At 48.6% G+C, this 25,982-nt stretch overlaps 1 protein-coding gene across 1 annotated transcript in view; it reads left to right on the forward strand.

Moving 5' to 3' along the window:
- The window catches only part of EXOC6B (exocyst complex component 6B), a 277,974-nt gene that overhangs the window by 18,339 nt on the left and 233,653 nt on the right, over positions 1-25,982 (forward strand). The window contains exon 2 of the mRNA XM_041464605.1: positions 24,442-24,607. Within this exon, the coding sequence (XP_041320539.1) occupies positions 24,442-24,607 (166 nt within the window). The remainder of the gene's footprint in view (positions 1-24,441; positions 24,608-25,982) is intronic.

Consider the following 25,982-nt stretch of genomic DNA (forward strand, 5'->3'; position numbering starts at 1 on the left):
AATGGGTCCCCCTCCGTGTGGGATTGGGTGTGGGGATGGATCACAGGGAATGGGATCCCATCCCTGTGGGATTGGGGTTTGGGGATGGATCACAGGGAATGGGATCCCATCCGTGTGGGATTGGGGTTTGGGCATGGATCACAGGGAATGGGATCCCATCCATGTGGGATTGGGGTGTGGGGATGGATCACAGGGAATGGGATCCCATCCGTGTGGGATTGGGGTGTGGGGATGGATCACAGGGAATGGGATCCCATCTGTGTGGGATTGGGGTTTGGGGATGGATCACAGGGAATGGGATCCCATCCATGTGGGATTGGGGTTTGGGGATGGATCACAGGGAATGGGATCCCCTCCATGTGGGATTGGGGTTTGGGGATGGATCACAGGGAATGGGATCCCATCTATGTGGGATTAGGGTTTGGGGATGGATCTCAGGGAATGGGATCCCCTCCATGTGGGATTGGGGTTTGGGGGATGAATCCCACAGGTTTGTGGGATTCCCTCCATGTGGGATGGGCCTTGGAGGAATGAATTCCTTAGGTTTGAGGGTTTCCTTCCACATGGGGTTTGGGGGAATGGATCCAGAGGTTTGTGGGATGGGGCTTGGGGGATGGATTCACAGGTGGTGGGATTCCCTCCACGTGGGATGGGATTTGGGGAATGGATTCCCTTGTGGGATTCCCTCGGTGCTGGCTCCTGGCTGTGGCTGTGGGAGCTGATTTTGGGGGAAATCCTCGGGATAAGAGGGATCATTTCCTGATAATGTGGTTGTAGCAAAATTCCCTTCCCTTGGCTTTGGGGATATCCCAGGGAATTCAGATCCCAGCTCTCAGCCCCCCTCAGCTCCCACCTTCCCTGGCTGAAAGCAGAATTCCAGAGCAGTTTCAATCCCTGGAGTGAGCCGTGCCCCTTTTGGGCCAGAGCAGCAGTTCCTGGATGGGCTCAGGATGATGCTCCTGCTCTGGGAATTTGGGAATTGCTGGCTGCTCCCTGTGTTCGGGGAGCTCCTGGAAACGCCTGGATCTGCTGATAAGGAGCAGATAAGGAGCAGCTCCAGAGAATTCCAGGGCTGGGGAGCAGCTCCAGGAGCTGGGCTCAGGCTGGAAGACACAAATTCCGTGCAGAATTCCTTTGTTTTCCACGTGTTGTTGTTGTGGGCTTTTTTTTTCCTCCGTAATTTTCCCTGTGGGGACCCCGAGGGCTTTGAAGGGAATTGGCTGCAGGCCTGAGGCAGGAGATGTTGGCTTTTTAAAATTCCTTGTGCACTATCAGCTGGACACAGCATCCTGAGCTTCCTGTGCTCGGGATCCGCCTGGGGACGGCAGCTGGGAGTGACAACTCTCCAGGAATCCTGGACACCGTATTTTGGGGGTTTTTCTTTATATATAATATATTAATATATAATATATTATATGTTCTATATGATATATTGTATAATAATTACAGTATATATAATTATTATAGTATAATAATACTATATAATAATATATGTTATATTATATATTAATTTAATCCATCCCCCACACCCCAATCCCAGGTGGAGGGGATCCCATAATTCATATATAAATTTAATTTTAAATTAATTATTTATTATTTTATTAATATACTATATTATATATTATATAATATATTAATTATATATTATATAACAATATATTATATATAATACTATATAATAATATATATTATATATTATTATATAATATATAGTATTATATAATATATATTATGTAATATATATTATATAATATATATTATATAATAATATATAAAATATATATGTTATATAATATATATTATATAATATATAAAATATATATGTTATATATTATATATTATATAATATATATTATATATTATATATTATATATTATATATATTATTATACTAAAACTATACTAAAGAATAGAGAAAGGATACATCAGAAATCTCACAAGAATGAGTAATAAAACCTCGTGACTGACCCCTCAGAGTCCCACACAACAGGACCATGACTGATCATTAACTTAAAACAATTCACATGACACCAATCAAACAACGACCAGCTGCTGAACAACCTCCAAGGATCAAAACCCAGGAGAAACAACGAGATAATTTTAATTTTCATTTCTGTCTGAGCCTTCTCAGCTTCCCAGGAGAACCCTGGGCAAAGAGCTCTTGGGTTTCCTGCTGTCGGGATGACCCAGCCTGGTCAAAGAAAGTCAGGATTCTTTGGCTCTGGCTCACAAGGTTGTTTATTATCTATTATCTGAAATATTTTCTCTCAGACCCGCAGAGTTGTGCTCTGCAGCTCTGTCACGGGTACGCTGCCCGCCCCTGGGCTGGTGCCTGTATTTTATACTGCAAATATCTGCATTTTATACTGCAAATATCTGCATTTTATACTGCAAATATCTGCATTTTATACTGCAAATATCTGCATTTTATACTGCAAATATCTGCATTTTATACTGCAAATATCTGCATTGGGGGGGGGGGTTTGGGGAGGGCCGGGGGGGGGTTGGGGGGGGGCGGGGGGGGATTTGGGGTGAGCCAGGGGGGATTTGGGATGGACCAGGGTGAGTTTGGGGTGAGCCAGGGGGAGTTTGGGGTGGACCAGGGGGATTTGGGATGGACCAGGGTGAGTTTGGGGTGAGCCAGGGGGGATTTGGGATGAGGCAGGGCAAGGAATCCCTTCCCTCCCCTGGAATTTGCTGCAATGCCCTTTGGAGAGCTCCCCTGGCACTGCCAGCCCGGATTATCCATCCCTCACCTGCTGCTCCACGGGGATCCAAAGCAATTCCTGCTTTTCCCTGGCATCCCTGCCAGCAGACAAAGATCCCACTTCCACCCCTCAGCAGGACACGTCCATGAGGAGAATCCCTGCCAGCCACATCCACGTTTATTTCTGCTTCCCACAAACCACCTCTTAATTCTGAGCAATTAATAGCCTGGGCTGGCCACAAACCAGGGCCAAAATTAAATTGGAATAATTAAAAGCCAGGTCTGAGTGTCTTTAAACACAGCCTGTGGCAGGAAATGCTGGGATTTCATCCAGTTGGGCCAAGTATCCAAGAAAAAAGGATTTCCTCATTGGTTTGAAGGTCCCACAAGCACCAAGAGCATCCAAGAGGATTTTAACTCCAATTTATCCTTGCTGTTATTAGCCCAGACAGCCTGGCCACTGGAAATCTTCACTAAAATCTTCATTTTAGGAGGAATTTGGGAGGAAAAGGAGTTCGAAGGATGCTGGAGATGCCTTGGGATGACCTGGCCACTGGAAATCTTCACTAAAAGCCCCTGCTGAAAATTCCTAGCACAAATCCAAAGGGAGCTTGTCCTCAGCACAAGCTGGGAATGGCCACAGCCTCCATCTCCAGGGAGTCCCAAATCCTCTGCAAACAGCAGCAAACCCCAAAAAAACAAATGAATTTTCCCACAGGGAGCCCAGGCTGCTCCATGGGGTTGGGAGTGCAGGTGGCTGTGACTGCTCCAGAAGGATTTAGGGACAGAGAATTACAAATAAATGATATTAGAGGTAATTTAGGGCAGTTTTAGAGCCTGAGATGGGCTTGGTGGGTTCAGTCCCAGGCTGAGTCAGTTGAGAGCAGGAATTGATCCCTGAGGTCCCTTCCAGCTCAGAACATCCCAGGGTCTGGAGATAAATAGGGAATATCCCCCAGTGTCCACAGGCAGGGAATGCTGGGTTTAAACACTGAATTAAATCATTGATGGAACCCTGGATTGGATTCATGGAACCCTGGAATGGTTTGGGTGGGAAGGGACCTTAAATCCCACCCAGTGCCACCCATCCATGGCAGGGACACCTTCCCCTGTCCCAGGTGGATCCAACCTGGCCTGGGACACTGCCAGGGATCCAGGGGCAGCCACAGCTGCTCTGGGAATTCCAGCCCAGCCCCTGCCCACCCTCCCAGCCAGGAATTCCTTGCCAAGATCCCAGCCCAATCTCCCCTTTGCCAGTGGGAGCCATTCCCTGTGTGCTGTCCCTGCAGGCCTTGTCCCAAATTCCAGCTCTCCTGGAGCCCCTGCAGGAGCTCTGAGCATTCCCTGGAATTTTCCCTTCTCCAGGGGAACATTCCCAGCTCTCCCAGGTTTCATTCCTCTGGACTCCTCCCAACAAATCCACATTTTCCTTCCCCAAACCTTCCCCTGGGCTCTTCCCTTTAGGGTTTGGATTTTGTTTCCCTGAGTTCTGAATCCGGAGTGGAAGTTTTAGGATTTCCTCTGGTGCCATCCAGTGGCAAAATCCGGGATGGGGGCTCGGCCATTCCCCGGCTGAGCAGAGGAATTTGGGAAGAAAAGGACTTTGAAGGATGCTGGAGATGCCTTGGGATGTGTGGGGTGTGGGAAGGCAGGATTTGGGAATAACACTGAGAAGTTTGATCCATCTCCTCTTCCCATTTCATTCCTGCCCTGCTTAATCCCACGCTCTGATTTATTCCAGCAATTTTATTGTCAGGGTTTTCAATTAATTGCCGTGATTTACAATTAAGTGCCATGACTTTCAATACTTTCAATTTCTTTTCCATGGTTTTCAGTTAATTGCCGTGATTTACAATTAACCGCCGCAATTTTCAATTTTTTTCATAGTTTTCTGTTAATTGTCATGGTTTTTAGTTAATTGTTGTGGTTTTTAATTAATTGCCGTTATTTTTAATTAATTGCCATGATTTTCAATTTTTTTTTTCATGGTTTTCAATTAATTCCTTGGTTTTCAGTTGATTGCCATGATCTAGAGTTAATTGCCATGGTTTTCAATTAATTCCTTGGTTTTCAGTTGATTGCCATGATTTTCAATTAATTGCTACGGTTTTCAATTAGTTGCTGTGGTTGTTAATTAATTGCAATGATTTTTAATTTTTCCCCATGATTTACAATTAATTGCCATGATTTTACATTTTTTTCATGGTTTTCCATGAATTGCCGTGATTTAAATTTTTTTTAATGTTTTAAAATTTTCCATGGCTTTCAATTTTTTTTTTCCCATGGTTTTCAATATTTTTCATGGTTTTCAATTAATTGCCATGGTTTTCAATTAATTGCTATGATTTTCAGTGAATTGCCCTGGTTTTCAGTGGATTGCCATGATTTACAATTAATTGTCATGATTTTCAATTAATTGCCCTGGTTTCAGTGAATCGCCCTGGTTTCAGTGACTCGCCCTGATTTACCATTAATTGTCACAGTTTCCATTAATTGCCCGGTTTTCAGTGAATCCCCTGATTTACCATTAATTGTCACAGTTTCCATTAATTGCCCGGTTTTCAGTGAATCCCCTGATTTACCATTAATTGTCACAGTTTCCATTAATTGCCCTGGTTCCAGTCCATTTGCAGAGGCTGCAGGTCCATCCCACTTCTGACAGCAGAGCTGGGGGTGCAGGACATTCCCAAATCCTCCAGAGACGTCCCAGATCCTGCCCCTCCTTTGCCTCCACCCCTTGGAATGACCTTTAATTACCAATTAATATAAAATATAAGCATGGCAGCAGCCCTTTGTGATCCCAGATTTCTCCTTTGACCCCCTGGATTTGTAGCAAAGCAGTTTTTGGTGGCTGGGAGGATTTTTGACCCTTTCAGGGAGGCTGGGATTTGCTCTCCCTGGTTTCTCCTTGCTCTGAGCCACAGCAGCTGCTCAGATCCCGAATTTCTGGGATTTAAGGGATGGAGGCTCCAATTGAAGGAGTGAGGGGATGTCCAGGAAAAAGGAAAAAAACCCCTACAGTTTAGGGAACTTTTTTATTTTAGCTAGTTAAAACTAACTAAGACAAAGGAGGGTTTTGTTTTGTTGTTTGTTTATTTGTAGACAATGCAGTTTAGGAAGGGGAACGTGGAGGAGTGAGTGTAGTGTTTGAAAATAAATTCTGTGGGGTTTTTTTTTTTTTTTTTTTTTTTAATAAGTTTTAAAGGTGCAAAACTTATTACTTAGCAAACAAAATAAGATGATTTGGGATAAAAGCATTACATAGTTAACAGGATATTTTACTCTTTATTTTTATATTGTCAGCTTATTACTAAAACTAATATATATTCTAATTCTAAAAACACAGACATTATACATTTAATATACAGCTATATACAGATAATGGCATTTCAAAGAGCCTGAATCCTCCACAGCACCCCCCAATTATTCTTATTCTTATTCTTATTCTTATTCTTATTCTTATTCTTATTCTTATTCTTATTCTTATTCTTATTCATTTTCTGATTCATTTTCTGATTCATTTCCTTATCCTTATCCTTATCATTATTATCATTATTATCATTATTCTTACTTTTTTTTAATTGTTGGAGTTTTCCAGGCTGAAAAAAAATCCCATTTCCTTCCTTGTTTTCCAAGGAATTTCCCTGCTCCCAGGACTGGGCAAGGCAGGACAAGCTGGATTTCCCAGGATGGGCTGGAGGCAAAGCTGGCCCAGACTCCTTGTCCTGTTTTAAGTCCAGCTCTTCATTTTAATCAAGAACCACTCTGGGGTTTCTCAGTGATCCATGGGAGCTCCAGCCTGTGAGAATTCCATGCTGGATTATCCCTGGAGCCTGGCTCTTCTCTGGAAGGTGCCACATCTGGAATCCCATTTTACCCCTCTCCAAGTCTGGGGGATTCTGAGCACCAGATTTTGTATCCCAAATCCCCAGGGTGGGAGTTTCCCAGCAAAAAGGGAATTCTGTGAAAAATCCTCTTTTTTCAGCCTGGGCTGGGGCACTGGCCGGGATATTTGTAGAGGTGAAAAATGGGAAAATTCCAAATGGGAAATTTCCAAATTCCCCAAAAATGGGAAATTCTCAAAATGGGAAATTTCCGTTTCCAAAATGGGAAGTGGATCCTGGATGTATCCATACCCAAAATGCTATTTTTATTATATATATATACATATATATATATATATATTTGTTATATATAGATGTATAAAATTAGATATATATATATGTATAATTATATATAATTCTGGTCCAGCTCTCCAGAGAGAACAGGAGGGTTTTTTACCCTTTCCTGTGTTTTTCCTGCTGCTTTGGGGCTGTCCTTGGAGGTTTTCCCCCTGCTTGGATCCCACTCCTCCTGTGCCCTGGCTGTTTCCCCTCTCCCTGTCCAGGTGCTTTGGTTCCTGTCAGGTCCCTGCAGGACCCCAGGAAGGCTCTGGTGCTGTGGAAAATGCTTGGCACCACCCAGATCCTGATGTTTCCCATTTATTTCTAAAATCTCCTCACTCTGGAGTGAAAAAAAAAGCCCATTTTAATAAAAACTGGCAGCCCAAATGGAATAATAAATAATAAATGATAATGAATGATATATTTAAAAAGTAGCTCCCAGTTAGTTTTGGGGTGCTCAGGAGTTGTTGCTGCATGGAATTTCCTGGGAGCAGCCCTTGATTTCCCAGGGCTGCCCAAATCCTCTAAAAATAACATCCCAAGGCTTTAAAATGACACAAAAGCGACGAGGGGAGAAAAAAAGCCCAAGTTTAATGAGAGCCAAAAACTGGGCTAATGAAGGTCTTTAATTAGAGGAAGGCAATTAAGAGGGCAGTGCGTGGGGCTGAAGTGTGGGCTGGGCTCAGTGTGGAGCCTGACCAAGCCCAGCCTTGGCTTCTCCCGGGGTTCTGCAGGGCAGCTGGGAACCAGAGTTGTTTCCAGCACTGGCTGCTCCTTTCTGGGTTTTCCCCTCTCCCTGTCCAGGTGCTTTGGTTCCTGTCAGGTCCCTGCAGGACCCCAGGAAGGCTCTGGTGCTGTGGAAAATGCTTGGCACCACCCAGATCCTGATGTTTCCCATTTATTTCTAAAATCTCCTCACTCTGGAGTGAAAAAAAAAAAGCCCATTTTAATAAAAACTGGCAGCCCAAATGGAATAATAAATAATAAATGATAATGAATGATATATTTAAAAAGTAGCTCCCAGTTGGTTTTGGGGTGCTCAGGAGCTGTTGCTGCATGCCAGGATGGTTTATCCAGCCTGGAATTCCCTGGGAGCAGCCCTTGATTTCCCAGGGCTGCCCAAATCCTCTAAAAATAACATCCCAAGGCTTTAAAATGACACAAAAGCGACGAGGGGAGAAAAAAAGCCCAAGTTTAATGAGAGCCAAAAACTGGGCTAATGAAGGTCTTTAATTAGAGGAAGGCAATTAAGAGGGCAGAGCGTGGGGCTGAAGTGTGGGCTGGGCTCAGTGTGGAGCCTGACCAAGCCCAGCCTTGGCTTCTCCCGGGGTTCTGCAGGGCAGCTGGGAACCAGAGTTGTTTCCAGCACTGGCTGCTCCTTTCTGGGCTTTGTCTGTGGGCTTGGGATCTCCTCTGGGATCTCCTCTCTCATTATCACAGCAATTCCTCATGGATCTGCAGGGTCTGTGCTGGGCTCCTCTGAGCTTTGCGAGCCCCCAGGGTGAGCAGGCACCTCACTCAGGACCATCCGTGATTTGCTGAGGTGTTTGCACATCAATTGATTTATTTTCCCAGTTTTCCCTGTGCTGTCCCGCTGGGCGTGGGTGATTTTTCTCCTCCAAACTCTCGGTTAAAATGATAAATTTTCTTTGTCCAGAATTCTTTGCCACTACAGGAAAAAAAAAAAAAAAAAGGTGACCTTAAGTTCTCTGAGAGGAATGCAGTGATTTATTGGGAATGGAGGAATGAGAGGAGGAGGAGGAGGAGGGTGACAGTTCCCGTGGGATGGGGATGAAGGGAATTCCCCAGGGCTCCCAGCAGGTGTTGGCCACTCCTTCCTGCAGGCTGGGGAAGGAAAAGCAGTGAAATCCTTGGATCAGCTGCCTGCTTCATGCAGCTGGGCCTTGCCAAGGGCATTTCCCCCTTTCCCCGTGCAGGTGGCAGCTGGAAAAGGGAATTTTTTCCTTAGGGAGTGTCCTTGGAAAAGCAGCACTGCTGGAAAATCAGGGTTAGGACAGCCTGGTTCCCCCCTCCTCTGAAGCTGTTTCCTTCTGGTGCTGTTTAATTATTAGGGGAATGGAGTGGATCGAGGGTTCATGGAATTATAAAGTGGTTTTTAGGCTGGAAAAGCCCTCTGGGCTGGAGTCCAGCCATATCCAAGGTGCTTTGTCCAGCATGGGATTTGCTGTGGGTATTTTCTGACTGGGATTTGCCTGCCCCCTGCTCTGGGCTGGGAATTTCCTTCCCATCCAAGTTCCCAAAGAAGGTGACATCGCTGTGGTTTCACACCCCAGAAAACTCAGAGTTCCACTGCAGGTCAGGCTGGGAACTCCCCGAGAGCAGAGCAGAGCAGAGCAGCTGATCCCCCTGCCCCAAACCCCACAGCTGATCCTGCTCCTGTGTGTCCTGTCCTGTCCCAAACCCCACAGCTGACCCCGCTCTGGTGTGTCCTGTCCTGTCCCAAACCCCACAGCTGACCCCGCTCTGGTGTGTCCTGTCCTGTCCCAAACCCCACAGCTGACCCCGCTCTGGTGTGTCCTGTCCTGTCCCAAACCCCACAGCTGACCCCGCTCTGGTGTGTCCTGTCCTGTCCCAAACCCCACAGCTGACCCCGCTCTGGTGTGTCCTGTCCTGTCCCAAACCCCACAGCTGACCCCTGAGCTCTGTCCCCTGTCCCAAACCTGTGTGTCCTCGTCCACACCCCACAGGTGATCCCCTGAGCTGTGTCCTGTGTCCTAAATCCCATAGGTGACCCCACTGCTGTGTGTCCTGTCCTGTCCCACACCCCACAGGTGATCCCCTGAGCTCTGTCCCCTGTCCCAAACCCCACAGCTGACCCCGCTCCTGTGTGTCCTGTCCTGTCCCCCCGTGTGTCCTGTCCCCAGACGTGCTGGGACCCTCAGCAGAACACTGTGGTTCTCCCCATGCCCATGTCCCCTTCCTGTGGCTCCGTGTCCCCTGGTTCCCACCCTCTCCCCATCCCCATGCCCACGTCCCCTTCCTGTGGCTCCATGTCCCCTGGTTCCCACCCTCTCCCCATCCCCATGCCCATGTCCCCTTTCTGTGGCTCCGTGTCCCCTGGTTCCCACCCTTTCCCGAGGATTGTCCCCGTTCCAGCCCCGTGGCCGGGCTGTGCTGCGGGATCCTTTTGGGATTTGCAGCCTTGTTTACAGGCTTTGGGAAGATGATTCATCCCTGCCTTAATGCTCCCCAGCTTGGACGGGCTGGGATTTCTCTCACCCGGGTCTTGGAGCGTTCCTGTTCTACACATGGCTCAAATCAAGTGTCCTTCCAGCTTTTGTTGCTGGGAATTTTTCCCATTGTCCTCCCAAAAAGGGGAGGCCACTTGGAAGCTCAGCTCGTGGCCACCTCTCCCCATCCTTTGTGTGTCCTCTGCTTTCCCTGGATTGGGGTTGTTCCCTCTGTTCCTGGCTCTTCTGGAAGCTGGACATGGATTTGTTCAAGCTCTTCCTAATGGCTTGGAACATCAGAAATTCCTTCTTTAATAGGGACATTCTGGGTTGTTCCATTTCATTGTTAATTAGGGGAATTATCCCTCATTTCCTTGGGAGTCGTGTCTGGCAAGGAAGAGCTGGATCCCATCCCGGAGGTGGCTGTGGCTTTATGGGAACTCTGTTTTCCCACTAATTTATGGTCTGAAAGTGTTTTATTGTCATCCATGAGCTCTTCAGGAGGCTTTGGGATATTTATCCAGCACAGGGTGCCCAGAGCAGCTGGGGCTGCCCCCGGATCCCTGGCAGTGCCCAAGGCCAGGCTGGATGGGGCTTGGAGCCACCTGGGACAGTGGGAGGTGTCCTGGCCTGTGGAATGAGATGATCCTTCAGATCCCTTCCAACCCCAGCCTTGGTTTTAAATCCTGATCTTGTGCCAGGGAGGGAAATGGGGATTTGTCTGGTGCCGTCGGTGAAAGTTGAGTTGAGTCCTCAGAAATCCTTGGAAAACGTGGCAGGATTTGATACCTGGAGTCAGAGCCACCTGTTCTGGGTGATCTGGTGAGGGTCAGGGGGTTTCCAGAGAGCTGCAGCTCTTCTGGAGTTGAAACTGTGGAAAATGGGATTTTGGGGACCTCCAGAATCCTGTCCCTGCCTGAGGAGGTGCTTGGTCTCTGCAGCAGCAAACGCACGAGGCTGCTCCTCCTTGGGCTCTTTCTGACCTAGTCCTTGGGGTGATCAATCTAAAGGGATTCCAGAACATTCCCTGGTGAGCCCTCCTGGATTTCAGCCCCTCTCACAGTCAGGAAAATCCATCCAATATTTAACTTATTTCTCCTGGGCAATTTAAGCCCAAGATTTTTAATTTTTAGATTTCTGCTGTTCTTCTCTTCAGCAGACACAAACGTTCCCATGGGAATGTGAGTCCTGGCCTCCTCTGGTCCTCACAAATCCCAAATCCATTGCCTTTGAGTCCAGCTTTCCTCTCTGAGGATGTGGCTGATAAAACACTCCTCTTATGAAGCTTTTGGGAAGTTTAATTGGAAATTCATCATCCCCATGTCCTGTGCATCCCAAATTTTGATTGTGCAGCTCCTGGGGATGTGGGGGAACGTCAGCCTGGAGAACTGAGATGGTGGAGAGCCACAAGAGGAGAGGAAAAACCAGGAAATCTTCTGCCATTCCCAGTTTTCTCTTTGGGGCAGCCCCAGAGTTACGTGGGTTTTTGAGGATGTCTCCTGCAGAACTTCTCTGCTTTTGGGATCGTGACCTGAGTCTTCTCCAAGGGACCCCAAGGGATTCTCCTTCCTAAATCCCCTCACAGGGACTCAGCCATGGAACCCATGTCTCTGGTGGTGCTGGCATGTCGTGTCCGGCCTCTGCCCACAGCTCTGCTCCCCTCCAGTCCTGTGCCAGGCTGGGATGCCAGGCAGGTGTCCCAGGGAGTTCCAGGACATGGATTCCAGCCCCTGCAGCCACCTCCGTGTCCTCTGATCCCAGACCGGGCTGGAAATGAGCGTGGGTCCTGTGGCTGAGCCTGTGCTGAGGACACAAACGGGCTCAGACATTCCTGTCCCTGCCTGGAGGCCCCTCGGGGGCCTTTCCTTCGGGAGCCGCTGCTGGGATTGCTCCTGTTGGAGTCAAGGGTTTGAGGGGCTCCCAAGGTTTGCCAAGAGGGATTGAGGGTCTCCCAAGGTTTGCCAAGAGGGATTGAGGGTCTCCCAAGGTTTATTAAGAAAGGATTGAGGGTGTGGCTGGGCAGATCCTTGGGTGAACAGAACCCCGTGTGAACAAACCCTTGGGTGAACAGAACCCCGTGTGAACAGATCCTTGGGTGAACAGAACCCTGGGTGAGCAATTCCCTGGGTGAGCAGAGCCCTGTGTGAGCAATTCCCTAGGTGAATAGATCCCTGGATGAGTAATTCTCTGGGTGAACAAATCCCTGGGTGAGCAATTCCCTAGGTGAATAGATCCCTGGATGAGCAATTCTCTGGGTGAACAAATCCCTGTGTGAGCAATTCCCTGTGTGAATAGATCCCTGGCTGAGCAGATCCCTGGATGAATAGATCCCTGTGTGAGCACATCTCTGGATGATCAGATCACTGTGTGAACAGATCCCTGGATAAATAGATATCCTTGGGTGAACAGAACCCCGTGTGAACAGATCCTTGGGTGAACAGAACCCTGGGTGAGCAATTCCCTGGGTGAATAGATCCCTGTGTCAGCAAACCCCTGGGTGATCAGATCCCTGGCTGGGCAGATCCCTGGATGAATAGATCCCTGGCTGAGCAGATCTCTGGATGATCAGATCCCTGTGTGATCAGATCCCTGGCTGAGCAGATCCCTGGGTGATCAGATCCCTGTGTGATCAGATCCCTGGATTAACAGATCCCTGGCTGATCAGATCCCTGTGTGATCAGATCCCTGGATTAACAGATCCCTGGTTGAGCAGATCCCTGGATTTACAGACCCTTGGCTGAGCAGATCCCTGGATGAGCAGATCCCTGGCTGAGCAGATCCCTGGATAAATAGATTCCTGGCTGAGCAGATCTCTGGATGATCAGATCCCTGTGTGATCACATCCCTGGATTTACCGATCCCTGGCTGAGCAGATCCCTGGATGAGCAGATCCCTGGCTGAGCAGATCCCTGGGTGATCAGATCCCTGGATGTACAGACCCCGGCTGAGCAGACCCCAGGGTGCTGGTGGTGCTGTCCCCCCCCCCTGCTGGAAGTGCTCAGTCAGCTGCTGTCCCCCGGGATGGGTTTTTTGAGGAGTGTTTAACATCGGGCACGTCCCGAGGATTTGTTGTGCCTCTGCTGGATGTTGTGACAACATTTCTTCCCAGCAGAGAGGAGGGGGCGAGACCTCGAGCCAAGAACGCTCCGAAAAAACCCAAATGCGCCGGTTTGGACAATGCATAAGACAACAGAAGGAGCTTTTATTGGGCAATAACGCAGCGAGAATAGCCATTAAAATTGTTCTGTGGTAAAATAATGTGTGTGCAGAGCTGGGGAGGGCTGAGGGGAGGCTGGCACGTTCATGGGATGAGGATTCCTGCAGCGCAGGGAGGACGTGGAGCTGCTGGAGAGGGTCCAGAGGAGCTCTGGGAGTCTCCACCTGGAGGGGTCAGGGATGGGGCTGGAATTGCCTCCCTGGAGGTGACAAAAGGCCCTGGATGTGGCTCTTGGGGCGGGTTTGTTGTCAGCACGGTGGTGCGGGGTTATGGGATGAGCTGGAGGATCTCTGGGGGCTTTTCCAGCCTCAGTCATTCCATGTTTTCATAGCAGAGGACTTCTCCCAAGGCTTTGTGCTCCCCATGTTCTCCCCAGCCTTTTCCCTTCAAAGCCAAACCCAATTCCTTTGGTTTTTCATGGGTCAGCACACGAGGAGCTGTGGCTGGGGGGGTCTTTGGGGTCTCTCCTTCCCCCCCGATCCCTTTGGATTCCTGCTCCATTTCCATGGAGCTCTGCTGACCTTCCTCCTCTGGAATCACTCCCACTTTCCCCCTGCCTTTGGCTGCTGCTTCCCAATCCTTGTGTCTCCCCAGCTTTGGTGGCACCACCACCTTCCCCAAGAGCTCTTGGCACGGAATTTCCCAATTTCCTCCCCAAACCGCTGAGGAAAGCCAGGCCCAGCCCAAATCCATGAGGAAACCCTGCTGGAAAGCTCCTCCTGGCTGAGGCCAGACGAGTCCCGGGGCTTTGGGGTGGTTTTTGAGGAGCATTTGGATGTGGTTTGTGGGAATTCTCTGTGCTGCCTTCCTCCTGGAGCTGTGGGAACACCATTCCTGCCTGGCACCGAGATGTCCCAACTGGAAAACCATTATTATTATTATTATTATTATTATTATTATTATTATCATCATCATCATTATTATTATTAATTGTTGTTGTTGTTGTTTTGTTGTTGTTTTTGTTTTGTTGTTTTGTTATTGCTATTATTGGCAAAAATCAACTTTAGCCCTGCTCTCCTGCATCGTTTTCCACCTGGCAATAATGGGCTGTCCCTGGTGTTCTGTGGAATTTTAGAGATTGGAATGATTTCTGTTGGAAACTGGGAATTGGATGGGGAGGGAAATGTCTGTGGAGGAGGAGTGGGACAAATCCCCGTGGGAATGATTTTCGTGGTGATAACGGCTCGCTGTGTTTTATGTCTGCCAAAAAGCAGCAAAAATGGATTTTTCTGTGTTTCTGGTGTAAGTGTGGACCTGTGTGGGTGACAGGGCACAGCAGACTGGGCTTAGATTTTGTCTTTAAATTCTGAGCTTAAATTTTGGCCTTGATTTTGGGCTTTAGTTCTGGGATTTAATTCAGTTCTAGTCTTAAATTTGGGGTTTAAAGTTTTAGGTTAAATTCTGGGCTTTAGTCCTGGGATTTAATTCAGTTCTAGTCTTAAATTTGGGGTTTAAAGTTTTAGGTTAAATTTTGGGCTTTAGTTCTGGGCTTTAATTTGGGGTTTGAATTCGGGATTTAAATTTTGGGTCTAAATGTAGGGTTTGATTTTGGGCTTTTAGTTCTGGGCTTTAATTCAGTTCTGGGCTTAAATTTGGGGTTTAAATTTTGGGCTTCATTTCTGGACTTTGATTCAGTTCTAGGCTTAAATTTAGAACATTAGTTCTGGGGTTTAAACTTGGGGTTTAAATTTGGGATTTAAATTTGGGCTTCAGTTCTGGGCGTTAATTCAGTTATGGGCTTAAATTTGGGATTTAAATGTTCAGCTTAAATGTTGAGCTTGATTTTGGTCATAGATTTCAGTTTTAAATTTTGGGTTTTGTTTCTGACCTTAAATCAATTCTTGCTTGATTGGCAGAATGAAAACCAAAAGTGAATTTTCCCCTCGCTTTCCCCCCCACTGAGGTCTAACCGCCTCAGTAGGAAATCTTTGGAGATTTGTTTTTTTTTTTTGGATTTTTGCTGATGTTCTAATTGGATAAACCTTGGAATCATGAGGTTTAAACTTCTGCCAGTCCCATCCTAGGCAGGCATTCATTTTGAACCTTGCTTTGCCCATTTTTCCGCGGGGCTCTTGCACCACTCTCGAAGTGGCTGTTGTTTTTCTGCCGTGCTCGGTAGTTAATTTGTTTATTACAAAAGTTAGACGAAGATTAAACAAACTGCTAATGCTTTTATGTCGCTTAATGAGAAGAAAATGTTTCGTGGGGGGGACTCAAACCACTACAGAAGTTTTAAAAAATGGGGGAAAAAAAGAGAATTGAAGTCGGCGGCAGCCTCAGGAATTTGTTCCTCTATTAATTGGGAACAAAAGGCACTCGTGTCGCTCTGTCCCCTGCGCTGTCCCGGAGCTCTTTCATTCCTTCCCCCCAGATTTCCCCCTCTGCTCTTCCAGCTGGATTTGTTTGGGTTCCTTGTTGGGATGGGGCTCTGTGCTCTGCCTGCTGGGCTCAGGGGGGGCTTTGGGACCTTGCAGCCCCTCCAGTGCCCCCCTGCACATCCCCAGCGTCCAGGCTGCTCCAAGCCCTGTCCCAGCTGCCCCTGGACGTTCCAGGAGTGGGGAATTGCTGCTGGGGCAGCCTGGCACAGTGGGGAATTGCTGCTGGGGCAGCCTGGCACAGTGGGGAATTGCTGCTGGGGCAGCCTGGCACAGTGGGGAATTGCTGCTGGGGCAGCCTGGCACAGTGGGGAATTGCTGCTGGGGCAGCCTGGCACAGTGGGGAATTGCTGCTGGGGCAGCCTGGCACAGTGGGGAATTGCTGCTGGGGCAGCCTGGCACAGTGGGAGGTGTGACAGGGGTGGCACTGGCTGGGATTTAGGTCCCTTCCCACCCAGACCTGTGTGGGACTGTCCCCGTGGCCTCTGGCCGTGTCTGAAGGAGGTTTCCTCCTGGCCTCGGGGTCTCTGGGGGTTTTCCTGGGCTGTGCCCCCCAGATCTCCCCTCTCCCCAGTCTGGCAGCTGTGGGTGCAGAGGAGGAGCCCAGGCAGTGGGCAGGATGGAGGTGAGACGTTCACCTGCCACCCCTCGTGCTCACCTCTGCCACTGGCAAAGGGCAGGAGCACCTGGGGACCCTGGGGACAGATGGGAATGTCCAGCTGGGGCACAGGGAGCTGGGGGACACGGCTGGCAGCCGGTGGCATCAGAGCTGCCATGGTTACAGGAGCAGGGAGCTGCGCCAGGGCAGCTGCAGGCTGGATTCAGGGAAAGTTCCTCATCCAGAGGGTGCTGGGCACTGCCCAGGGAGGGATAACGCTGCCAAGGCTGCCAGAGCTCCAGGAGCCTTTGGACACTGCTCCAGGGATGCCCAGGGTGGGATTTCAGGGGGCTGGGCAGGGGCAGGGTGATCCCTGTGGATACCCCATGGCTTCCTGACCCTGGCACAGGCTGGATTTTGGATTTGGCAATGCCAGGGTTGGGTGGATGATCCCTGTGGATCTTGAGTTATTCCATAGCCCAGCATGGATTTTGGGGTGTCTTCAATGCCAGGGTTGGGTGGATGATCCCTGTGAATACCCCATGGCTTCCTGACTCTGGCACAGGGTGGATTTTGGGGTGCCAGGGGTTTGATCCCTGATCCATGTGGATATTCCATAGCTTTTTGGAGCCCTGGCACAGGGTGAGAGTTTGGATTTGGCAATGCCAGGGGTTGGGTGGATGATCCCTGTGCATCTCAGGATATGCCAAGACTTTCTGACCCCTGGCACAGGTTGGGATTTTGGGATGTCTGGCAACCCCAGGGGTTTGATCCCTGATCCCTGTGGATGTTCCATGGCTTCCTGACCCTGGCACAGGCTGGATTTTGGATTTGGCAATGCCAGGGTTGGGTGGATGATCCCTGTGGATCTTGAGTTATTCCATAGCCCAGCATGGATTTTGGGGTGTCTTCAATGCCAGGGTTGGGTGGATGATCCCTGTGGACATTCCATGACTTCCTGACCCCTGGCACAGGCTGGATTTTGGATTTGGCAATGCCAGGGTTGGGTGGATGATCCCTGTGGACATTCCATGCCTTCCTGACCCCTGGCACAGGCTGGATTTTGGATTTGGCAATGCCAGGGGTTTGTTCCCTGATCCCTGTGGACATTCCATGCCTTCCTGACCCCTGGCACAGCTGGATCCTTGTCTGGCACTTCCCATCTCATCCTCTTGGCTGCTCCAGCTCCAGTTTCTCCCTATTTTGGGGGATAAACTTTGCAGGAACTCCTGGCTGCACGTGGCAGCTCCCCATCCGTTTGTGACTTTCCTGGAAAGATTTTTTTTTTTTTTCCCCCAGTTTAACCTTTCAAAAAAAAAAAAAACCCAAAAAAAAAACCCAAAAAAACCCAACCCCAAAAAAAAAACCCAAAAACCCCAAAAAAACCCAACAACCAAACCAAAACCGAAGTGGGCTTTTAAGGGATGCTGGCGTTGTGAATCTCACAGCCCAACCCAAGGAATTCCAATTTTCTGTGGAGTTTTTTGGTGGGTGAAGACCCTGCAGCAGGGGGTGAGCAGGGCAGATGAGTGCCTCTCCAGCTCAGACTTTTTCAATCAAAAACCTTTTTGTGGAGCTTTTCTGAGCAGCGTTTTTTTTATGGCAAAGAAGGAAAATAAAAACAAGCCTCCAGGATGGTTTTCTGTAGCTCTGACCCAGCCTGTTCTCAAAGCCAGTGGGAGGAGCAGCCTAAGCCGAGCCTAGCTCTTGTTTTCTCTTGGGTTTTTTGACTCAGAGATGGGGTGTTTTAAACACTTTAATTTTGGCTTTAGTCTCCTATGAAGGCTGAGACAATACAGATGTTATAATTTACATTTGCACAATCAGAAGCTAATTAGTTCTTAATTACAATGCATTATGATAGTTTTTTAACTTACCAACTGTTATTACACCATACTATAAATACTTAAAAATTAATCATCTAAAATCCTCATAAATCTTGCTACAGTCTATCTTTTATAATTCTTTCTCTAAAATATTTAATCTTTTTTATAAAGTCATCTTTTAAAACTTATTTCTAATTTAATTTCTCTCTTAATAATATCTTATTCTACAGCATTTCTAAGTCAACATATCTTACCTCAAAATTTATATATAAATACATGCTATGTAAGCTTTCTGTCAAGTTTTAAAAATTTTCTGCAAATCTATTTCCTACAGTTTTTTTTTAACAATAATTTAGGCCAGAATAAGAAGGGCTCTGCTTTTCAAATTTATTTTAATGTATTTTATTTCTTTCTGAAATTCCTGTGCTGTTCTGAATTTGTATCTTGTGTTAGACTGGGTTCATTATCCAAGTGTGGAGAAACCTTTCTGTGGGATTGAGGGACAGGAAATCGGGGGCTGGCCTGGCTCTTCTTCCCTCCTGGGATTGGAAAAATGATCCTGGAGGAGCAGGAGAGCTCAGGGGGGAAGGGCCAGGAATGGATCTTCATGGAAAAATGATCCTGGAGGAGCAGGAGAGCTCAGGGGGGAAGGGCCAGGAATGGATCTTCATGGAAAAATGATCCTGGAGGAGCAGGAGAGCTCAGGGGGGAAGGGCCAGGAATGGATCTTCATGGAAAAATGATCCTGGAGGAGCAGGAGAGCTCAGGGGGGAAGGGCCAGGAATGGATCTTCATGGAAAAATGATCCTGGAGGAGCAGGAGAGCTCAGGGGGGAAGGGCCAGGAATGGATCTTCATGGAAAAATGATCCTGGAGGAGCAGGAGAGCTCAGGGGGGAAGGGCCAGGAATGGATCTTCATGGAAAAATGATCCTGGAGGAGCAGGAGAGCTCAGGGGGGAAGGGCCAGGAATGGATCTTCATGGAAAAATGATCCTGGAGGAGCAGGAGAGCTCAGGGGGGAAGGGCCAGGAATGGATCTTCATGGAAAAATGATCCTGGAGGAGCAGGAGAGCTCAGGGGGGAAGGGCCAGGAATGGATCTTCATGGAAAAATGATCCTGGAGGAGCAGGAGAGCTCAGGGGGGAAGGGCCAGGAATGGATCTTCATGGAAAAATGATCCTGGAGGAGCAGGAGAGCTCAGGGGGGAAGGGCCAGGAATGGATCTTCATGGAAAAATGATCCTGGAGGAGCAGGAGAGCTCAGGGGGGAAGGGCCAGGAATGGATCTTCATGGAAAAATGATCCTGGAGGAGCAGGAGAGCTCAGGGGGGAAGGGCCAGGAATGGATCTTCATGGAAAAATGATCCTGGAGGAGCAGGAGAGCTCAGGGGGGAAGGGCCAGGAATGGATCTTCATGGAAAAATGATCCTGGAGGAGCAGGAGAGCTCAGGGGGGAAGGGCCAGGAATGGATCTTCATGGAAAAATGATCCTGGAGGAGCAGGAGAGCTCAGGGGGGAAGGGCCAGGAATGGATCTTCATGGAAAAATGATCCTGGAGGAGCAGGAGAGCTCAGGGGGGAAGGGCCAGGAATGGATCTTCATGGAAAAATGATCCTGGAGGAGCAGGAGAGCTCAGGGGGGAAGGGCCAGGAATGGATCTTCATGGAAAAATGATCCTGGAGGAGCAGGAGAGCTCAGGAGGGCTGGATTTTCCTGGAAAAGGAATTCTGGAGGGTCAGGAGAGCTTAGAAGGGAAGAACTTCCCATTGTGTGCTGGTGTTTCCTTCCTGGCTGACACCAAACTTTATTTTTTCCACACTCAAGTTTGGCTAAAAAGGAATAAAATAATAGAATTTCTAATAACCAAAGGGGTTTAAATTAGATATTTATTTCTTAGCTTTCTTGGCTTTTATTTCTATTCTTTGTTTTTATTTCTTAGCTTTTCTTTCCTTTTATCATCAAATATTTGTTTCTTAGCTTTGCCACCTCCAAAGGGAATTTTTCCTGGACATTTTAAAGAATTTTGAGGTGTTTTTTCCCCCCATTTTCAGACGTAAATCCCAAATTTGCCTTTGACACAAACACATCGTTACTGCTGTGGGGTTTTTATTGTTTCACTTTATCCCTGAGTGCAAACACAACTTATCCACCTTCATTTTTTTTATTGGAATTCTCATTTTCCAGCTGAGATCTTTGGAGTCACCGAGGCCCTGCTGAGAGGCCGTGCAGCACTAGATGGCACTCGGGCTCCAAATTTCACATTTCAGCAGCCAAAACTCCACGAAACTTTAAGGAAAATCCACCAGCATCACTCCAGTGCTGCCTCTCCTGGAATCTGAGGATTTTTCTCTCTTTTTTCCTCCTTTAGGCCAAGCAGGAGCAGGCCATGCCCTCCCCATCACCTGCTCTGGCTGCCTGCGTTCTTTTACACTGAATTTCAAGAGCTTTTACAATTCTGGCATTTTTGTTTTGCCACTGAGGATCTTTTACTGAACCTGCGGAGCTGAAATGGCCTGAAAGAATAATAACTAAATAGATTTTCTCCAGCTTTTAGCTCTGTCTTGGGATTTTTTCCTGTTTCTTGGGGCCTGTGTGGGTTGCAGGGATGGGATTCTCCAAAGGGAGGGCACAGATCCCACTGCAGGAAAAAGGATTTCCTGTGTCCACCTGCATTCACGGGGTTCTGGTTCTCTCTGGAGTGTTGCTATTTTAATATTTTATTCTCACAGCTTGGTCAGCTCTGTCATTCCCATCTTTTTTTTTTCCAAAGGCTGCCTGGAATCTGCTCTATCCCTAATTTGGCCCTAATACCTGACCCAAGCTCAAATCCATAAACTTCACTCCAAGCTTTACTCTTGGATTGGGAGGGAATTCAGGTTTAGGAACCAAAACATGCCAAAGGCAGGGCCAAGGGTGGGATTGCCACAGTCCATTAAAAATATCTGTATTTGGTGTGAAAAACCAGGAGAACAACCCCGGAATTCCCAGAGTGGGACTTGGTCCCTCTGCTTTCCAGGGAAACATTTGAGAGACAGAAATTTGGGTTTTACTTCCATCCTCATATTTCATTTTAAGCTGAAGGGAGGGCAGGGAGAGATGGGATTTTGGGAAGGAATTCCTGGCTGGGAGGGTGGGCAGGGGCTGGGCTGGAATTCCCAGAGAATCCCTGGATCCCTGGAATGTCCAAGGCCAGGTTGGACACTGGGGCTTGGATCCACCTGGGATAGTGGGAAGTGTCCCTGCCATGGATGGGGTGGGATTTAAGATCCTTTCAATCCAAACAATCCTGAAATTCCGTGATTTAACACTAAAAAATGTCCCATTAATTGGATTTGGATATCTTGGACTGAGGTGGCCCCACCAGCCTCCAGCTCTGTTTTATCAACAGGGGTTAAAAACTGGGCTGGCAAAATTTGGGGTGTGAAGGGATTTGGGCAGCTCTGGAGATCCTGCTTCCCATTGTCCCTGTCACCCTCGGAGCCCAAAGAACATCCAGGGGATTCTCCAGGGGGGATTTCTGGGCAGGGGGATCAGAGGTGGCTCAGCTCAAAGGCAAACTTTTGTTTCAGGTGCTCCTGGCCTGTTCTGGTCTCTCAGGGAACACAAAATGGTGGGAAAAGGAAAAAAAGGGTTGGAATGGAAACATTTCAGGTCCTGCTGGCTTGTTCTTGTCTCTCAGGGAGCACCAAAGTGGGTGGGAAAATGGAAAGAAAGGTTGGAATAGAAACATTTTGGGCTTGGTTTGTCTCTCAGGGAACACCAAAATGGGTGGAAAAGGGAAAAAAAGGTTGGAATAGAAACTCTTGAAGTCCTTCTGGCTTGTTCTGGTGTCTCAGGGAACACCAAAATGGGTGGAAAAAGGAGAAACATTTCAGGCCTGGTTTGGGCTGTTCAGGTTTATCAGGGAACATGAAATTGGTGGGAAAAGGAAAAGAAAGGTTGGAATACAAACATTTTGGGCTTGGTTTGTTACTCAGGGAACACCAAAATGATGGAAAAGGGAAAAAAGGTTGGATTAGAAACATTTCAAGTGCTGCTAGGATGTTCTGGTTTCTCAGGGAACAGAAAATGATGGAAAAAGGAAAAAAAAGACTTGGAATAGAAACATTTTTAAACCCAGTTTGGTACCTGTTGTACGACCTGTCCCCTTGTCCCAGGAGGGCGTTTTTGGGGTCAGATTTTGGGTGTTTCTGGCAGCAGAGCTGGGGATGCTGAACTGGCATGTCTGGAAGGTGTTTTGGGGTGAGGTTTTGGATGTTCCTGGGTGAGGAACATTCCTTTCTGTTCCTTTTGGGGTGAGGTTTTGGATGTTCCTGGGTGAGGAACATTCCTTTCTGTTCCCTTTGGGGTCAGGTTTTGGATGTTCCTGGTAGATCCTGGCAGCTGAGCTGAGGGTGCTGAGCTGTTGTGTCCAGAGGGCATTTTTGGGGTGAAGTTTTGGATGTTCCTGGTAGATCCTGGCAGCTGGGCTGAAGGTGCTGATTTGGTGTGTCCAGGAGGCGTTTTTGGGGTTGGGTTTTGGATGTTCCTGGTGGATCCTGGCAGCAGAAGTGGGAAATGCTGAGCTGGTGTGTCCAGAGGGTGTTTTTGGGGTCAGGATGTTCCTGGGTGAGGAACATTCCTTTGTGTTCCTTTTGGGGTCAGGTTTTGGATGTTCCTGGTGGATCCTGGCAGCAGAAGTGGGAATGCTGAGCTGGCTTGTCCAAAAGGTGTTTTTGGGGTCAGGTTTTGGTTGTTCTTGGTGGATCCTGGCAGCAGCGCTGGGAATGCTGAGCTGGCATGTCCAAAGGGTGTTTTTGGGGTCAGGTTTAGGATGATCCTGGCAGCAGAGCAGGGGATGCTGAGCTGGCATGTCCAGAGTACATTTTTGGTGTCAGTTTGGATGTTCCTGGTGGATCCTTGGCAGCAGAAGTGGGAAATGCTGAGTTGACATGTCCAGAGGGCGTTTTTAGGATCAGGATGTTCCTGAGTGAGGAACATTCCTTTCTGTTCCTTCTGGGGTGAGGTTTTGGATGTTTCTGGTGGATTCTGGCAGCAGAAGTGGGAAATGCTGAGTTGACATGTCCAAAAGGTGTTTTTGGGGTCAGGTTTAGGATGTCCTGGCAGCAGAGCAGGGGATGCTGAGCTAGGGATGCTGGGCTGGAGGTTCTGGGCTGGCTTGTCCAGAGGACATTTTTGAGGGCAGATTTTGGGTGTTCCTGTCAGCAGAGCTGGGGATGCTGGACTGGGGTGTCCAGAGGACATTTTTGGGGTCAGGTTTAGGATGTTCCTGGCAGCAGAGCTGGGGGTGCTGGGCTGGGATGTCCAGAGGACATTTTTGGGGTCAGGTTTAGGATGTTCCTGGCAGCAGAGCTGGAGGTTCTGGGCTGGCTTGTCCAGAGGACATTTTTGAGGGCAGATTTTGGGTGTTCGTGGCAGCAGAGCTGGGGGTGCTGGGCTGGGGGTGCTGAGCTGGGGGTGCTGAGCTGGAGGTTCTGGGCTGGCTTGTCCAGAGGACATTTCTGGGGTCAGGTTTAGGATGTTCCTGGCAGCAGAGCTGGGGGTGCTGGGCTGGGGTGTCCAGAGGACATTTCTGGGGTCAGGTTTAGGATGATCCTGGCAGCAGAGCAGGGTGCTGGGCTGGGATGTCCAGAGGACATTTTTGGGGTCAGGTTTTGGGTGGTCCTGGCAGCAGAGCAGGGGATGCTGAGCTAGGGATGCTGAGCTGGAGGTTCTGGGCTGGCTTGTCCAGAGGACATTTTTGAGGGCAGATTTTGGGTGTTCCTGTCAGCAGAGCTGGGGATGCTGGACTGGGGTGTCCAGAGGACATTTTTGGGGTCAGGTTTTGGGTGTTCCTGTCAGCAGAGCTGGGGGTTCTGGGCTGGCTTGTCCAGAGGACATTTTTGAGGGCAGATTTTGGGTGTTCCTGTCAGCAGAGCTGGGGATGCTGGACTGGGGTGTCCAGAGGACATTTTTGGGGTCAGGTTTTGGGTGTTCCTGGCAGCAGAGCTGGGGGTGCTGGGCTGGGGTGTCCAGAGGACATTTCTGGGGTCAGGTTTAGGATGTTCCTGGCAGCAGAGCTGGGGGCGCTGGGCTGGGGTGTCCAGAGGACATTTCTGGGGTCAGGTTTAGGATGATCCTGGCAGCAGAGCAGGGTGCTGGGCTGGGATGTCCAGAGGACATTTTTGGGGTCAGGTTTGGGGTGTTCCTGTCAGCAGAGCGGGGTGCTGGACTGGGGTGTCCAGAGGGCATTTTTGGGGTCAGGTTTTGGATGTTCTGGCAGCAGAGCTGGGGGTGCTGGGCTGGGGTGTCCAGAGGACATTTCTGGGGTCAGGTTTAGGATGATCCTGGCAGCAGAGCAGGGTGCTGAGCTGGCTGTCCCTGCAGGTCCGTGTACGATGGCGAGGAGCACGGGCGCTTCATGGAGAAGCTGGAGGCGCGGATCCGCAACCACGACCGCGAGATCGAGAAGATGTGCAACTTCCACTACCAGGGCTTCGTGGATTCCATCACCGAGCTGCTCAAGGTCCGGGGCGAGGCCCAGAAGCTCAAGGTGAGAGGAAACACAGGCTGGATGTCAGGGAAAAGGTTTTTTACGGAAGGGGTTGACGCCTGCAGAAGGCTGAGCTGGACAGAGTTACGGAATAAAGCAGGGATTTATTAAAAGGATCTCCTCCATGGATCCACCTTGGGCAGCACAAGAGCCCAGCCAGGCTCTCCCAACCCTGTGAGTTCTGTGAAGCTCCTGCCCTGACACTGCCCTGGGCAGCTCTTTTTAGGTGGCCCCATCTCAGGCACTCTGTCATTCTCAGAACCACATCAATCTTCTCTCCTCTTATCCAGGGCATTTCTATTAAGAAAAAAAAAATTAAAATATAAATATTTATTTTAATTCTTCCTGGAGCGATGGGTTGGCCATTGAAAATTTAGCAGTTATTTGGCCAAACTGGATCAGTGTGGCGCATTAAAAGCACCAAGAAACTTCAAGCCAAGCCTGTTTTCATTAGGAAAAGTGCTTTTCCTCATGGATCTTATCCCAGTTTCTTGAGCTAAAATAAGTCTCGTGGCCTTTAAAGCTGTGCAGAAAGATGAGGGAACGGTGGGATTTAGCCAGGTCTTGGAAAAGTGTTCAGTAATGTGTGGAAAAAGCCATTTGTAGGATGAGAATTTGGAAGAAGGGCGGGAAGGAAACTGGAGAGGCTTCAGGAGAAGGGACCAGGAGGAGGCTGGAGCTGTTTGGGGTCAGGTGGGCTTGGGGCTCAAGCTTGGTTCCTGTGCCTTAAAATACAAATATTCCAAATTTGGGGAGCACAGGAGTGTCAAAACCTTCCTGGTTTTTCTCCACAAATCCAAGCAGGGCAGGGAGAGGCGGCTGGGCCGTCCCTTCCTGCAGGAATGAGGTGGGACCTGGGCTGGAAATCCAAAATCCCTCCCGGAGGAGTCACCTGGGGAATGGGGCTGAGTGGAGTGGCTCCCAAAAAGTGGGGGGTTGTGAGCTGAGAAAAGCTCAGTGAGGTTTTGTGGCTGAGTGGAGCCTGTCCTGGTGGGAAGGACCTTCCTGGGAATTGGGAAGGACCTTCCTGGTGTGCAGGAGTGTGGGAAGCTGGAAAAGCTGAAGTTCTAAATCACAAAATCTGTCAGAAAAAGCAGATTTTCTGGAGAAAAGGGAAGAGCTCAAAGTCAGGGTGCTGACTGCTGCTTTTAACACATTTATTTATGGATTTAAAGCTACCTGTGGCGTTTCCCAGCAGGATTCTTACTTGACACATCCAAGTCTCCATCCCAAAAAGGGGTTTCCTCTCAGGAACACCTTCCTGAGGGATGTCCTGAGGAGAATTCACCCAGCGATTCATTGCAGGATGAATCCATTGGAATTACCACAAAATAAGTCTTTTTTTTTTTATTTCATTTTTTATTCTCCCTTATTT

This window comes from Pyrgilauda ruficollis, unplaced genomic scaffold (assembly GCF_017590135.1).
Source record: "Pyrgilauda ruficollis isolate IOZ18807 unplaced genomic scaffold, ASM1759013v1 scaffold181, whole genome shotgun sequence".
Classification (NCBI taxonomy): domain Eukaryota; kingdom Metazoa; phylum Chordata; class Aves; order Passeriformes; family Passeridae; genus Pyrgilauda; species Pyrgilauda ruficollis.